We start from the raw sequence: 16,014 nt of genomic DNA on the forward strand, positions 1-16,014 counted from the left end.
CTGCCAAACTACCCCTGCTTTGGCTGGAAGGTGGAAGACAAAGGTAGAGAATTGTAACTCCATGGTGACTATCAACAACATGGGGGCTGACAACAGGGAGTAGAGCCCAATTTAGACAAGACCGATATTGAGAAAACAGATAATGTTCTCTATGGACTTTGCTGCAGTGCATGCATATACAGTAGGTAAGAGGAAAAGATCGACAACATTATTTATTTTACATGTTTTTACTGAACTAAACATGTACATTTCACAGTACTGGGTGGAAAATGTATGTTTTTAAAGTGTGAATATCCTTTAGCAGTAATGGAAACTTTGCGATGGACTTTGTTGCCATGCATGCATATACAGTAAGTAAAAGGAAACGTATGTGATCCACACAATTATTTATTTCCATGTTTTTACTGAACTCAACATGTACATTTCACAGTACTGGGTGGAAAATGTATGTTTTAAAAGTGGTGAATCTCCTTTGGTAGCAATAACCTCAACCACCTGTTTGCTGTAGTTGCAGAATAGCCCTGCACAACCGTCAAGAGGAATTTTGGACCTTTCCACCTTACAAAATAGGTTAAATTCAGCTATATTTTTGGGATGTTTTGATGGTAGTGTACAATCCACACAGTAGCCAGTACTGGCTGTGGATGAATGGCGATGTGCATTGATGGTTGCATCTGATTGGTCAAACTGTCTGTCTTGTCTTTATATATTGCGCAGCCCTAGTTAGAATGCGCTAGAGATTGTAACTCTTTAGCCGACATTCAAGGTTTCTTTATTTTTACCTCATTTTTTTACCACTCATAGAGAGAATGGGAACAGTGCTGAACTTTCTCTATGTATAGTAGGGCTTGGCGATATGGGAAAAAATCCTAGCACAAGATTATTTTTCATATCAGTCAATATCGATATCGATCATGATATAAAACAACTCACTTTTTTTTTTTCCAATCTTAATCGTAATCTTGCTGATCAAAATCTTACCATAGACTGATGACCATCAAGACATTCACTGCAGATACCTTTGTGACCCTTTCCAGCTTCATGCAAGTTAACAATTCTTAATAGTAGGTATTCTGAGAGCTCTTTTGTGTGAGGCACGGTTCCCATTGGGGAATACTTCTTGAGAATCGAAAACTCAAAACTGGTGTGTTTTTGCACAGCAGGGCAACTTTAAACAAAATCTTCAAAATTATCAAATTGATTGTATTCTAGGGTGGCTCACTCCTGACTCCAGCTAACTCTTGGAGAAGTCATTAGCCTTTCCCAGGAGGGGTGACATATCAGTACTTTTTTTCACCCTGAACTGTGACTGTTGACAAGTGGCGCCCATTACAATTCATCGCAAAGGTTGTGTGTCGCATTGGTATTAAAAAAAATGTGACTTTCATCCGCATTACATTTGTCACTTGATTGATGTACAGGACAACCAATCTAACATTTGATTATTTCTGACACATGGGTCAGCACGCATGCCCATTAAACAGAGTTGCCCCATTTGCCTAATTTATTTCTACTGAACTTAAGGGTAAAAATAAATGGGGGAGGTTGACCAGTAAAAGGCCAAAACACTTCCACTTCAATACGGAATGGGAGGAGGACATTTGTTATATTTAAAGTGCATTTGCCTCATTTGAATGTTTCCCATTGCTATTCTGAAGAAGGGAAATTTGGAGCGTAATTTATATATATATATATATATATATACATACACTTTTATATGTACATATTTATAGTAGGTAGATCATTTTGGTATGGTTATTTATAGTACTAGCTATTAAGTGTAGTCACCCTAGGTTTACATGGTGTGCCCAACAAAAGCACAGAAACATAACTGTTTGTGTGGTATTAGTTTGAGTAACTGTTTATGTCTATTCTTGTGACTTCGATGATGATCAGATCATATTTCATGATTAGATTTATGCAGAAATCCAAGTGTTCACATACTTTTACTTGCAATTGTGTATGTTTGAAGAGCGGCAGTAGCTTTAAAAATATCACTTACTTCTCAATAAGGTCTAATGTCACACCTGGCACCAACTTGGCACTCTTCTGCATACAAAACCTTAAAAAAAGACAGGAAATCAGTGTTGTTCAGTGATGAAGAATAAAAGTACTAAAAGTGACAATACAGCTTTTATTTCTGTGATGACAGGCCATCTATTTCTAAAACACTCAGAACTTCAGAGATAATAATTTCCCCAGCAGGTGTAAATTGGCTCAGTTATAGTACTGAGTATTAGCAGCAGCAGTAGTAGTAGTAGTAGTACTAGCAGTAGTAGTATTGTTTACAGTGGCTCTGTTAACTGTAAGTCACAGCAAGTTTTCTTGACAGACGAGAGCAGAGTCACTGAGACACTGCATTTGTGTGTGGAATTATACAACTGCAGGAGGCCAGGTATAGTGCTGAATAAATGTAATAAACCACCCGTCATAAAAACGGGAAAAGAACATCCAGCACAAAGAGGTGGTTTACATGGACTCCTTCACTATCAATGAGCATTTGACACTTTACGGTGTGGAACAGCAATGAGGTATTTCAAACGGAGTTCACCTTTTTATACCCAAATTTGAGCCACTTACAGGTATTTTGTGAGAAGTCATAAATTAATTGAGCATTATATTCAACCACCAGTTTCTTTTTCATTTGTTCACGAATGTAATAATCAACTATAAAATTAATGAATTAATTAAAATAATGTGATTTACTACTTTCGTATAGTTTAAGTGTTTGTTTTTTGTTATTTTGAAAATAATATTGTATTTTAGCATTCAAAACATTTTGGTGAAAGAACTTTGCCACACTGGTGTAATAACTACAACATCAAAAAATAATTTGGGTCATTACCAACGTTTAATCTGTTCAAACCATTCTGTGACACTGATCGAACTTGGCTTTGTTTGACTTTCAAAACTAAATTTCCCATTGAGATCAATTATTATTAGATGAAACTGTCACAAAATGCTAACTATAATAATACAATACGGTAAGACAGGGATCTCGTTTGATGTGCGTCCCAATTAGCAGGGACGCATGAAGCATAGTCATTCTGCGTCTGTAGACACGTGGTTTTAAGACCCTACCTGTGTGTGTGTGTGTGTGTGTGCTGTGTGTGTGTTGGTGAAGAGCTTCGACACACAGCAAATCAAAAGTATACATTTTTGGTACTAGCCAATCAGAGGCAGAGTGGGATGGGTTATCGTTCCATGAAATGGACACGGGAGATTTTTCTGGACTTGATACATTTTTATTGTTGTGGTAACACCCGCCGGGCCACTCACGACGCAGCAAGCCGCTGGCAGAACAGCGTTTGCAACACAACCACAACTGGAAACCTTAAGGGAAAGTTAACCGTTTATTACATTCGCTAGCCTGCGAGCTTATGAGCTAGCAAGCTAAGGGCTGGATCTAAAAAAAACTCACTCAACCGAACATCAGCGCTCGGAGTTGCGTGTTGCCCACATCACACACATCACACACACACACACACATATATATATATATGAGAAAGTTAACTGTTTATATACCATAACCACAGCACCACACGTTATCAATATTCAGGCAGTAGTTGACTTCAGCAAACCCATTTTAAGCGTCATTTGATTGACAGGTTAAGGTCTCACATAACAGTCCAGCAGCTCGAGGGCCAGGCCTTATTTTATATTTCATCCTATATTTAACCAGGTAAAAGCTTATTGAGAGATAAAATCTCTCTTTCAAAAGCCAAGAGGCAGCAGAACTTATACAGTGTATAACACGACAACATTCATACAATAAAAACAAGACAAGACAAAAATAGTGATATTAAAATGTAAGGCATCTGATTTATTTATATTGTTTATTTAGTTAAGCTATTTTATTTGTTGATCTACATTACAATGCCAATGTTCGATGTTCTTCAGAATTGAAAGTTAATTGTTCTTAAAAAGGATGTACTTGAATTATTATGCATTATAATATCATTATATGAATGCCATAAAAACACATTGACGCTATTGTTTATTTTGAGTTTTGGGGAAAATATTTTGTTCTAAAAAATGTGCGACTATGGCAGGCTGAAACATAATATATTGAAAGCAAGAGCAACGGATAACACAAAAATACTGTATAAATGTACAAATACAAATCTGCAACATAGCGGGACCGCAAAGCAACAACCGTAATATAGCAGATTACTGTATATGTACTCCGTAATGATAAGTTGCACGGACTCATTGTTCCAGGGCTGCGACTCATTGTTTCCAGACACGATCTATTTAATAGATTTGTTTAAAAATACAGGTAATTATGTTTCAGTAATATTTCAACATTGAGATTATTGTAATACAAGTAGAAGCTACGTCTATGGCTTCATCTTCTCAAATCCACAAGACCAGTCACAGATGATTCAAATCACAATGGCAAAATTAAACCAGTAACAGATCTTATAAGTGCTTAATGGAAGTCATAGTCATAGATATGGCTACTATCAATTATCGCCAATTGCTATGACACTGAAACAACTACAACGATGGACAAAAGTACTAAACCACCAGATTTTTGTGTGCGGTAAATTCTGGTGGATATTCTTTCTCGTCACTTCTTTTCTCTCAATCAGAAAAAAAGTGTTTGAAAGACCTAAAGAAAGAGGCATAACACAATCTCGGTTCTGGCTAAAATTATGTCAATCGGTGCTACTTTTATTGATGATAACAAATGGTGCAGCAGTCATCAGCGTATAAGCGACAAGAGAATACACAACCCAGGTCTACAGAGTTGCACTGACAGCTCAGGTGATCTGCGGGTGTCATGAACACTGCAGCTGGAAAGTATTCACAGTATTTCACATTTTGTTATGTTACAGCCGTATTCCTCAAAACATTAAATTCATCGTTCACCTCAAAAATCTACACACAACACCCCATAACAATAATGTCAATGAATCACTGGTGAAAACTTCTCATCCTTACGATCACTCTGTCTACGGAAAGCTACGACCACGGGATAAGGAATGTAAAACCAGTAAAGAGCCTATAAATAAAAACATTAAAAAGAGGAGGATAAGTGTTGTGACCTTTAACGTGCGGGTGTTCTCATCTCTGGCCATTTAGAAAGGATTACTTAGGGCCACTCCGCTAAGGATTGTGACAGGTGAACTAAATGTTCTAATACTGATGATAATACTGAAAGTTGACATGCATAAAAAGGCTGACGGCAGAGACAGAAAGGACAGAACCAGAGTTATTTGGAATGGCATGAAACCAGATAAAGTTTTAGAATACATTTTGAAGAAGAAAGTACAGAAGGAAGATGTGGCACAAAGTTTCTACTGGGTCCTGGAAAGCTCTCTACTTTCTCGAGCTTGGTATAGTTTACTACTAATCCAAGACATTAATCTTACCAGATTCAGAAAATGTCATTCATCCTATGCAGAGAATTTATTTCACTAATCACTGCTAATACATATCTTTCAAGAAGAACGCATCAAACAGTAAACAGTGAAACTAAGGGTCAACCGAAGTACAACAAATACATAAATGAGGAATAAATACATGTGCATGTCTTTTTAAATGTCCACTGTGTTTAAAAGCCTTGAAGTTCAAGAAATTGGAGTTTTTTTGTGCCGCGGCACAATCATTTTTCTTCAGTTATAACATTTTTATGATCGTGAGAAGACAAAATTAGCTGTTTTGAAGTTGGCCCGTGGCGTGGGGCCGGCGCTGAATGAAGCTCTAACCATACATTCGCCTCCTGGTGGCAGACGGACTAGGCTGCGGCACTGCTGCAAATGAAGCACTTTTCACAATAGCGGTGCGCACATTTTAAATGTAAAAAAAAATAAATAAATAAAATCGCTGACGATCAGGCTCATTTAATTGCGGCAGCCAAAATTGCGATCACGATTAAAATTCAATTAACTGTGCAGCCCGAGTTAGTTAAAAAAAAAAGGGCTGTGTAGTCACTATTTCTTGATGCATTGGAGGCATCAATTGATTGAAACCACTTGCAGAAACCAGCAGAAGGTGAAACTAAATTGAAACCCAACTAGTCTGAGATCTTAACGATATAAAACAGAAGGTACAAGTTCTGTAGTGAATGTAATGCTAAGCAAAGCAAGACCAGATTTTGGTGTGTGCGTGTGTGTGTGTGTAGGCACAATGAGTTATTCGGAAGAAAACCTTAGAAACCTTTATAAAATCTCTTGAAATGACGCAACTAGTTCACATGTGGTGCAAGTGTACTTTGTAGATTATCCTACATCAAGAGATTAGAGAAGATCCTCAAACAAGGACAAAGTAGGATAGTTTGTCCACGTATAATTGTTACAATGGTTTTATTTTCCTCTGTAAAACTGAAGCCTTGGCTGAAGCCAGGGTCGTAGAACAGAACGAGTGTGTTTGTGTGTATGTCGGGGGAGCCCCAGATGATATAAAAAAATAAAATGTAGTTACGTGAGCCCAGCCCCTTAATCTATTAAAATCTCATCTGTGTTCCTCTCTTCATGGTAAACACACTTTATGTACTGATGATACCAAGATTAACCTCTACCAAAGTGATGGAAAGGCAAAAGTGTAGAGAAAGAAAGGATCTGCTTACGATACAAAACACACGGGCTCATCTTTGTCGCATGGTGGAGGTAATGTCATAGTTTGGGCTTGGCTTGGCTCACTAGTCTTTATCGATGATGTAACTCATGATGGTAGCAGCAGAATGAATTATGAAGTCCACAGAACCATTTTGTCTGGCAATTTACAGAAAAATGCATCCAAACTAATAGGGAGAAGCTTCATAATGCAACAAGACAATGACCGAAAACACACTGCCAACAGAACAAAGGACTTCATCAGGGGAAAAAAGTGGAAGGTCTTAGAGTGGCCAAGTAAATCATTGGACCTTAACCCAATAGAGCATGCATTTCACCTCCTAAAGAAGAGACTGAAGGGAGAAACCCCCAGAAACAAACGAGAACTGAAAGAGGCTGCCAAATATTAAATGTTAGTCACTTTAAGTTAATTTATGTTCCAATACTTTTGCTCACTTTAAAAGCGGGTGGCTTCAAACAAAAGGTGCTCTGTCCTGAGTTGTTTAATACATCGAGATGTAAATACAATGAAATGAAAGCTGGGATTCCGAACTTTCATCTCATATTCATCTTTTGATCTGAAACCAAAATGTCTTCAGTATACAACAAAGCCAAAGGACCTTGCCGTTACAATACTTTTGGAGGGGACTGTATGTCCTGCTCCTTTACATTTTCCACATCCTGGATCTGCATTGAAGATGGATCTTTATTGGTAATTGTTTTCTGCTCGCCTGAGCAATGTAATGTAAGCATGCACAGAGCTTGTTTCTTGTCTCGCTTTCTGTACCACCATCATCCATCCCTTGCTGCTTCTCATTAAAATTTGAAAACCAAGGAATGCAAACACATCAGTGCATCCCGTCACCCACTCACAAACTCTGCCATAAACTATACATAGACCTTCCTCTCATTTTCTAGGACCATGTAAAATTAAGTAGAGGAAAACTCAAGAGTAACAGCAAGACATGCAAAATTTCATATGAGGAGAGGAGAATAATGAGGTAATGGTGCGCTGAGGTTTAAATTGGCGGAGAGAAGGAAGCAGGCTACATATGGTATGCTGAATCTTAAAAGAGGGGTTCAAGCACAAGGACTCTACTCAACCAAATTGTTATGACAGTCACAAATTTTGTTCGGAATTTTAAATGATTCCCTCTTACCAGAATCTGTGTTCCTGACACAGTGTTGAGTTTATAATGACTTTTAATATGTTAGAGGACTATTCATCATAAAGGCCTCAGGTACTCAATACTTAATGTATGTTGGTTGTTAAGTTGATTTGTTGAATTTTAAATGCATAATACTAAATTCAATGCCCCTTACAACTAAATAAAGCAAATACATTGTTGTCTGACAAAACAGGCAGTCCCATGCAAGCCACAACATCCATCTACAGAGCTTGAGTGCTTCGAGCAACAGTTGAGTCAATATCATTCAGAAACTTGTTCTGTGAAATAGGATGCTGGTGAGGGATATCAATATTAAAGACATAACACAGAGTTCATTATGATGAAGGTCATAGCAGGATGTGGATTTAGAGCAGAGGAAGACAAACTGAAACTTTATGGCAGCTGTAGGGCACCTCTTGAAGGTAGTCTGTCACTCTCACTTACAGTACATGCGTCATGAAAAATTTTAAGCCGGGGTTGAATTTTGAATGGAAAACGCATTAAATCATCTATCTGGCGTCTGTACTTAAAATGCACAAAGACATGCGCGAGTGCGTATGCATGTGAAAAGGAATTATTCATAACATCGGAGAGACTTCAAACAACATTTATATAAATGAGAGCATTTGAAGTACAGCAATGAAAACATGGCGGTCAGCTGACTTTTGTAAATATTACATAAGGTTATTTTAAACTGATAATATTCTGTATTCTGAAAATATATGGTTACTATTTGTCTAATTTATTGCGGTCTTTCAATAGCCAAGAAACAATGTCTCCTCAGTGGAGTAATGAATACTGCAGCAGTGTGAAGTTGCATAAATGATGTATGATGGTAAGATGAAATGATCATGCAACAAAGTCTAAAAAAAAATACGGTTTCTTCAGCTTTTTTTTTTCCTTCAGCCTCCAAGGCCAGCTTCATTAGGAAATGTGTGTGTATATATATATATATATATATATATATATATATACATAAATACATACATACATACACACACACACACATATATATGTATATATAAACACACACATATTGGGGATTTGACGTGATTTAAAAAAATGTATCTATTTAATTTGAGGCTTTGTAATTAATCTCAATTATCACATTTTAATCATATAAAAATATTTGTGCTAAAAAGCAACATGGTTTAATTGGGTGCGGAAAGTATTCAGACTCCCTTACATTTTTCACTCTTTTTTAGATTGTAGCCATTTGCTAAAATCATTTAAGTTCATTTTTTCCACAATGTACACACAGCACCCCATATTGACAGAAAAAAACTGAATTGTTGAAATTTTTGCAGATTCATTAAAAAAGAAAAATTGAAATATCACACAGCCCTAAGTATTCAGACCCTATGCTCAGCATTTAGTAGAAGCACCCTTTTGAGCTAATACAGCCCTGAGTCTTTTTGGGAATGATGCAAGTTTTTCCACACCTGGATTTGGGGATCATCTGCCATTGCTCCTTGCGGATCCTCTCCAGTTCTGTCAGGTTGGATGGGGAACGTTGGTGGGCAGCCATTTTCGGGTCTTTCCAGAGATGCTCAATTGGGTTTAAGTCAGGGCTCTGGCTGGGCCATTCAAAAACAGTCACGGAGTTGTTCTGAAGCCACGCCTTTGGTATTTTAGCTGTGTGCTTAGGGTCTTTTTTTAATGTGAACCTTCGGCCCAGTCTGAGGTTCTGAGCACTCTGGAGAAGGTTTTCGTCCAGGATATCCCTGTACTTGGCCGCATTCATCTTTTCTTCAATTGCAACCAGTCTCCCTGTCCCTGCAGCTGAAAAACACACCCACAGCATGATGCTGCCACCAGCATGCTTCACTGTTGGGAATCTATTGGACAGGTGATGAGCAGTGCCTGGTTTTCCCCACACATGCCACTTAGAATTAAAGCCAACAATTTCTATCTTGGTCTCATTAGACCAGAGAATCTTATTTCTCACCATCTTGGAGTCCTTCAGGTGATTTTTTTTCAACAATTTTTAGCAAAGTCTATGCAGGCTTTCATGTGTCTTGCACTAAGGAGAGGCTTCCGTCGGGCCACTCTGCCATAAAGCCCCGACTGGTGGAAGGCTGCAGTGATGGTTGACTTTCTAGAACTTTCCCCCATCTCCCGACTGCATCTCTGGAGCTCAGCCACAGTGATCTTTGGGTTCTTCTTTACCTCTCTCACCAAGGCTCTTCTCCCCCACACACACACACACATACACACACATACACACACACACACACACACACACACATGCAGTATACAGGGATCTCATTTGATTTGGGTCCCCAGTCTGAGACGCACAAACGTTAGCAGGGACGCATAAAGTACGATCAATCTGCGTCTTAGGACGCGGAGCCATGGCTTAGAACTCCGTCGTGGTGTTGGAAATCCGGCATATGAGTTTTGTTTTGTTGGACAGGAGAGTACTCTAGAGTGCGACTAATTTGGTCGCATATGGGTTCTAATTTCTCAATGGTGCGGGAAAAATACAAACAAATAAAAAAATAAAATGAGGGCGAGTACAAGTGCTCAATAATTTGAGGAAGAAAAAAACATTACCGTGACTTGAAAGCACACACATGTAACCCATCGTCATCTCTAAACCAATCAGAGATAGTGAAGGGAAGGGAACCTCTGTCTGATTGGCCATGTGCGTGTGTGTTTGTGTGTAAAGATTTAGAATTTCATATGGATGCAAAAATGTTCATGTTTGTGTCATCAATGAATGGGTCTCTGCCTGTCAGATGTTTCCGGATTCACCCTGGAGTAATTTGCAAAAACTGCGTGATCCCTATCTTTATACCTGGTGACAAGATTACAAAATGCTCCTTCGTGTTTATGTAAATGTATGAGGGGCTTTATGTTCAGTCTCTCCTTTTTTCTCACCCTTTTCTCTCTTTGTATTCTCCAACAGAGAAATATAGCAAAAACAGCAAGGGCAATACGCTTTTCTTGACAATCGTTTGTGGTTCAATAAAATAATAAATGACGGTTCTTAACGTTTAATTTTTATACATACGCAATTAGACAGTTCCATCTAGTTTATTCATGTCACTCTGTGTGTGGCTGGCTTTAAACTTGAATGTCATCCTATATTCTGCGATTGCTGAGGTGATGCAATCACCAGGGGCTGAATCTACATGCCCCTCATACTGATGTGCACACAAACATGCTGCTTGGTTGATGTAAACTGCGTGCTGCAGGGAAGATTTATATTAGAGTTTTAAATTGTTATGAATTCACATCAGGTGGCTGTATTAGACAAGCCCCCCCTAATGAACAAATGTTTCCTGAATATCATTTATTAACTTTTTTACTGAACACACCTCTGCAGGGACCATCCTCTCATCAGCACTATGCTTGATGTTGGTTTTTTTCCCCCATCAAAAAATGAATACTAAGCACAGAAGGAGTGAGGCCAGAGCACAAGACATGCGCACACATACTCATCTGCATGAAAATCCATGACAATAGGTGAACATTTAATTTATTTTTACTAGTTACTAAGTTCAATAAGTGGGTCTGTTATTAAATGTTTTTCAAAATTCAAGTTTTGTTTCAATGGAAAATAACCCCATGAGGCCACGTCATACTATTTATGATTTCATAGATTCATCAAACAAATGTGCAAAAGCCTTACCACCGCAAAGCAATCTTTATGGGTGTGGTGAGGCAGGAAGTGAAGAGGTCAGCAGGGAGGTCAGGGTTCATTGGTAGCAACTCACTGGCCTCACAGGCAGCCAGCTGGATACAGTTCTTCATGGAAGGTGGCAGTGGCATCTGGGCGAGAGGATGGCTGGGATTGATGGCGGCCACCTGCAAAGACAAAGGAAGACAGTTTTTCTGTTGTTTTAATGCAGTGAAAACACATCACACACATCTGACGTTTATGACAAACATCTGTATGTGTAGGGGTGGATACAAATATTGATTAGCCTATGCATTGCAATACTCCCCCCCGCAATTCAATATTGATTCAGAAAATCCTCTGAATCGATTCACCTCTTCATCAGTGGGGTGTGGTTTGCGCGTCATTGCCACTGCATGACTGGAGACCGAATATGACCAAATAGCAACAAAATGGTGTCCATAGCAAGCAGCAGCAGCATGAAGCCAGCACCTTCAACTTTTAAATCTGACGTTTAGGGTGAATTTGGATGCTGTGAAAGTCTAGAACACATTATACATACAAAAATAAGGTCTTTGATCAATTTTCAGATATTTTATTGCTCAACAATGTGAGATGAGATACCACATACAGAGCCTTTCCAAAAAAATTTGATTATTATGGAAAAGTTTATTTATTTTCATAATTCCATTCAAAAAGTTAAACTTTCATACAACCCCAATTCCAATGAAGTTGGGGCATTGTGTTAAACATAAATAAAAACAGAATACAATGATTTGCAAATCATGTTCAACCTATATTGAATTGAATACACTACAAAGACATTGAATACACTACAAATACAACATATTTAAAGTTCAAACTGAAAAGCGTCATTGTTTTTAGCAAATAATCATCAACTTAGAATTTTATGGCTGCAAACACGTTCCAAAAAAGCTGGGACATGTCATGTTTACCACTGTGTTACATCACCTTTTCTTTTAACAACATTCAATAAACATTTGGGAACTGAGGTAACTAATTGTTGAAGCTTTGTAGGTGGAATTCTTGTCTTTGTAGTGTATTCAATTAAATATAGGTTGAACATGATTTGCAAATCATTGTATTCTGTTTTTAGTTATGTTAAACACAATGTCCCAACTTCATTGGAATTGGGGTTGTACATTAATGTCATAATTAAATAGAATTGAAAAGAATTAAAACAGTTTTTGTCAAAGTGCACCAATTAACTGCTGTTTCTTATGATGTACCGATATGGGCCAAATTATGTACACATAAAAAATCCTAGCCTCTGTGAGCCAGTAGCAGAGTCAACATTTCTTCTGCTGACATTGCTTTTTTTTTTTTTTTTTTTTGACTTTATGGAAAATGAGCCGTGAATGTGTAATTAATCAAGGATGTGGTGATGGGGAAACTGCGAATGCTTTTTTTGCAATCAGCATGCCGATGAACTTTGGACGGGACTGATTTAGATTGTTCAATAATTAGTAAAAATAACAGACCCATGTGGGGACTTACGAATAGTACAGATTTGTGAAGAAAATATGAATTTGACCAAATTTGAACATAGGAGGTTTCGGCCTGATTCCAGCGCTATGTTGCACAATTTCCATAGCAGTATTATTAGCTTAATGGTCCATTTTGACCCCACGTTTTGCACTGTCTGACCAATGTGTGAGTCGTTTTAGAAGATATTTCATTTTAGCATTTTTATATTTCAAACAGCAAATTTAAAACAAATGTTGATTTATTTAGGCACATTTTAATTACCTTCAGGCATAATTTAGGATATTTTATTGTAAACACAATCTTAAATTTCGGAATCATGAATGTTCTTGTGAATATTGATGCATTGCACCTCTCCACTCCTAATACCCGCATGAACTTATTTGCATGTATTGAAGCACACTTTGCTGCTGATTTACTGAACCATAGGACATCAATTTGTATGTTGCAAAAACATCATTAGCAATAATGTTTGACAAAGTCTAATGTGTGGTGTCTCCGAGCTGTGAGCTCTTAATTAGCAAAGTAATTCCCTTGGATACAGATATTGTAAAGTCACCATCATTGCCACCGCGTGGTGCAAAAAATTTTTTTTTCCACCCTGACATTTTGCTCTGATCTCACAATCGCTCTGTTTTGTTTGTGTCCAATGGTTTGGACAAGAACTTGAAAAAGCAGCTGTAACATCCTGAAGGTGGACTGTTTTTAATCCTTTCCTTATCAAAACCAAAAAAAGTCAGAATTTTTAAAAAAAGAATCAGAAATTTTAAAATAATGGTAACTAATTCTAGAACATCAGATTCAGCCACAAAATGGGGACAAGAGATTCACAATGTATTAATGCTGTCCTAACCCTGTGCACTTTTTTTTTTTATCTTAATGTGAAAACATAGACAATGGCAACATTAAATCCCTTGATTGAATTTGTACGAATATTAAGATTATATAAAAAGACAAAAATATTGAATATCGATGTTAAAGTCAACACTTCAACACTCAACAATTTTTCTATAAAATGCTTTCAGGCATGAGTGGGTGGAAGTTTGATTACAAATGTATCAATCTTGCTGTAGCATGACTCTTTTTTTTTTTTTGCTCACTCACTCTTTAATGAGGAGACTGTTGACTTGACTATTCCCAAAGACAAACTTAATGACCAAAGCACCACGCTCCGTGTGGGTCCCGGTTGTGTCAACCTCAGAATTGTATCGCTGCCGAAAAGAAAATTTGGGGAACGGGTGCCACAGTAATCCTCACGGTAAATATGACAGCATTGCCAGCAGAAGCTGATTAATGCAGAGGATCCATCATAATTATCACATTAGCATATTGTAATCTCACAAATTACCATGAAAATCACCCTGACAGCTTTCTTTTCTTTCTCCTCTACTGTGAATATCAGAGAGCAATGCAATAGCTTTGAATGCTTTTCTTTTAAGTGACACTAATTAATGAGACTAATTCTACAGGGAGGGAGTAGATACATGTAACACCACACATGATCACAACCACAGTGAAACAAAGCTTCTACAATCAAGCAACCACAAGCAAGCAAATATTTAATAGAAATAGGTGGAGGCAAATACCATCCATGCACCCATTTTCTCACCCGTATATCTTCATGAAGCTTGCGTGCAACTGGAGCCTATCCCAGTTGACAGGTGAGACACAAGTTACACCCTGGACTGATCGCCAAATCAATCATATGGGCACATCAAGAGAAGCATTCACACTCACATTACTGTAAATGTTTTGTAGAGATGATGAAAACCAAAACACCTAACCCACAACAAACAATCCCCACACAAGGTCACACGGTCCGGTGTGTCTGAGCAGTTGGTTTAGTTTCAGTTTGAGCAATGCTCCACAGCTAATGCAGTGACCATGTAGGCTAAGTGCACACAGCAAGTGATGAGATATTTAAAATGAACATTCAGGGGTGGCACGCACATGGACATCAGAGGGCTGTTGCTGGGCAGGAAGTGCTCCACAGCAGCTAGTTTTCTTTTCATTCTGCCATCTTCATCTGCAGTATGTTTACAAATATTACTCTCACGGAGGACACCTATGACTGCATGCACCACCAATGCTCTTGCACACACACTGCTATTAAAGGGATGCCAATCCAGTGTGTGGGTGAGGTGAGGATACCCCCCGCTTGGATCATCTCTTGAATGATTGAAAAGGCTCTTCATCTTCCATCGACCCCAACACATTATACACTTCCTGCATGAGTGGGTGTGTAGAGCAATCACTCAAGTAAAAAGTGAAATTGCTTATAGATGATATCCAACTTTCATTGCATTTAACAGGGGACCGCTGTCGTTTATTTTATTAGAAATAAATACTGTCAGTGCACTACTTCTAGTATGTGAAACCTAGGAACTGCAAGGCATTACTGTGGCAACAATTTGCACAAAAAAAGAAAAAGCTTTTAGTAAAAGTAGAGTGCTGTGAAAGATTTTTTATCAGGTTCCACTGTCTTCGATCACTAATGTGTGTTGCCCTTTGGAGATCTCCTCGAAACTCCAAATTGGCTCTACACAAATTATATAACATTTGTGGAGACTTGTTGATATTTGGCTTGGAATCCCTTGCCAACTCAAAAACCGATGCTACCTTTATCACGACTAGGAGGGATACGATTCAATAACAATTTGCATCTCATTGCACCTTGAATCAAGGCATATTTTTTTCTACAAATGTTTGTTTCTTTCTGTGTGACTACTTTTTTGTAATCACCAGATTAAAATGAATTAGAGATACATTTTCTTCCATTATCTTTAAAGGAGATAATACAGTTGCCTGGTGTCTTAATAACATGTCTCTGGCATGCTTTCATCAAAATACCACAGGGGTTAAGAATTACAGTGGGAGGAAAAACTATGTGAAACCTTTGGAATTTCTGCATAAATTGGTCGTAAAATGTAGTCTTATCCTCATCTAAATCACAAGAATAAGCAGAGTGCTTAAACGAATACCATGCAAACAATTTTATTTTTTCCACCCATATTTTTACAGAGTATAATGTAAACATTGACAGGACACGGGGGAAAACCTAAGTGAACCCATCCATCCATTTTCTTCCGCTTATCCGAGTTCAGGTCGTGGGGGGAGTAGGTTTAGCAAGGACGCCCAGACTTCCCTCTCCACA

The 16,014-nt window shown here is 38.0% G+C and overlaps 1 protein-coding gene across 8 annotated transcripts in view; it reads right to left on the reverse strand.

Moving 5' to 3' along the window:
- Positions 1 to 16,014, reverse strand: part of rptor (regulatory associated protein of MTOR, complex 1) — a 155,452-nt gene that overhangs the window by 97,801 nt on the left and 41,637 nt on the right. For 7 of the 8 annotated variants that reach the window (XM_061770032.1, XM_061770037.1, XM_061770031.1 and 4 more), the window contains 2 exons: positions 11,367 to 11,542; positions 2,003 to 2,062 (listed from right to left, as the gene is read on the reverse strand). In XM_061770032.1, coding sequence (XP_061626016.1) covers positions 2,003 to 2,062; positions 11,367 to 11,542 — 236 coding nt within the window. Of the gene's footprint in view, positions 1 to 2,002; positions 2,063 to 9,171; positions 9,883 to 11,366; positions 11,543 to 16,014 lie in introns of those variants that run through there. The other variant, XM_061770038.1, reaches the window with a different exon arrangement.

This window comes from Phyllopteryx taeniolatus, chromosome 4, assembly GCF_024500385.1.
Source record: "Phyllopteryx taeniolatus isolate TA_2022b chromosome 4, UOR_Ptae_1.2, whole genome shotgun sequence".
NCBI lineage: Eukaryota > Metazoa > Chordata > Actinopteri > Syngnathiformes > Syngnathidae > Phyllopteryx > Phyllopteryx taeniolatus.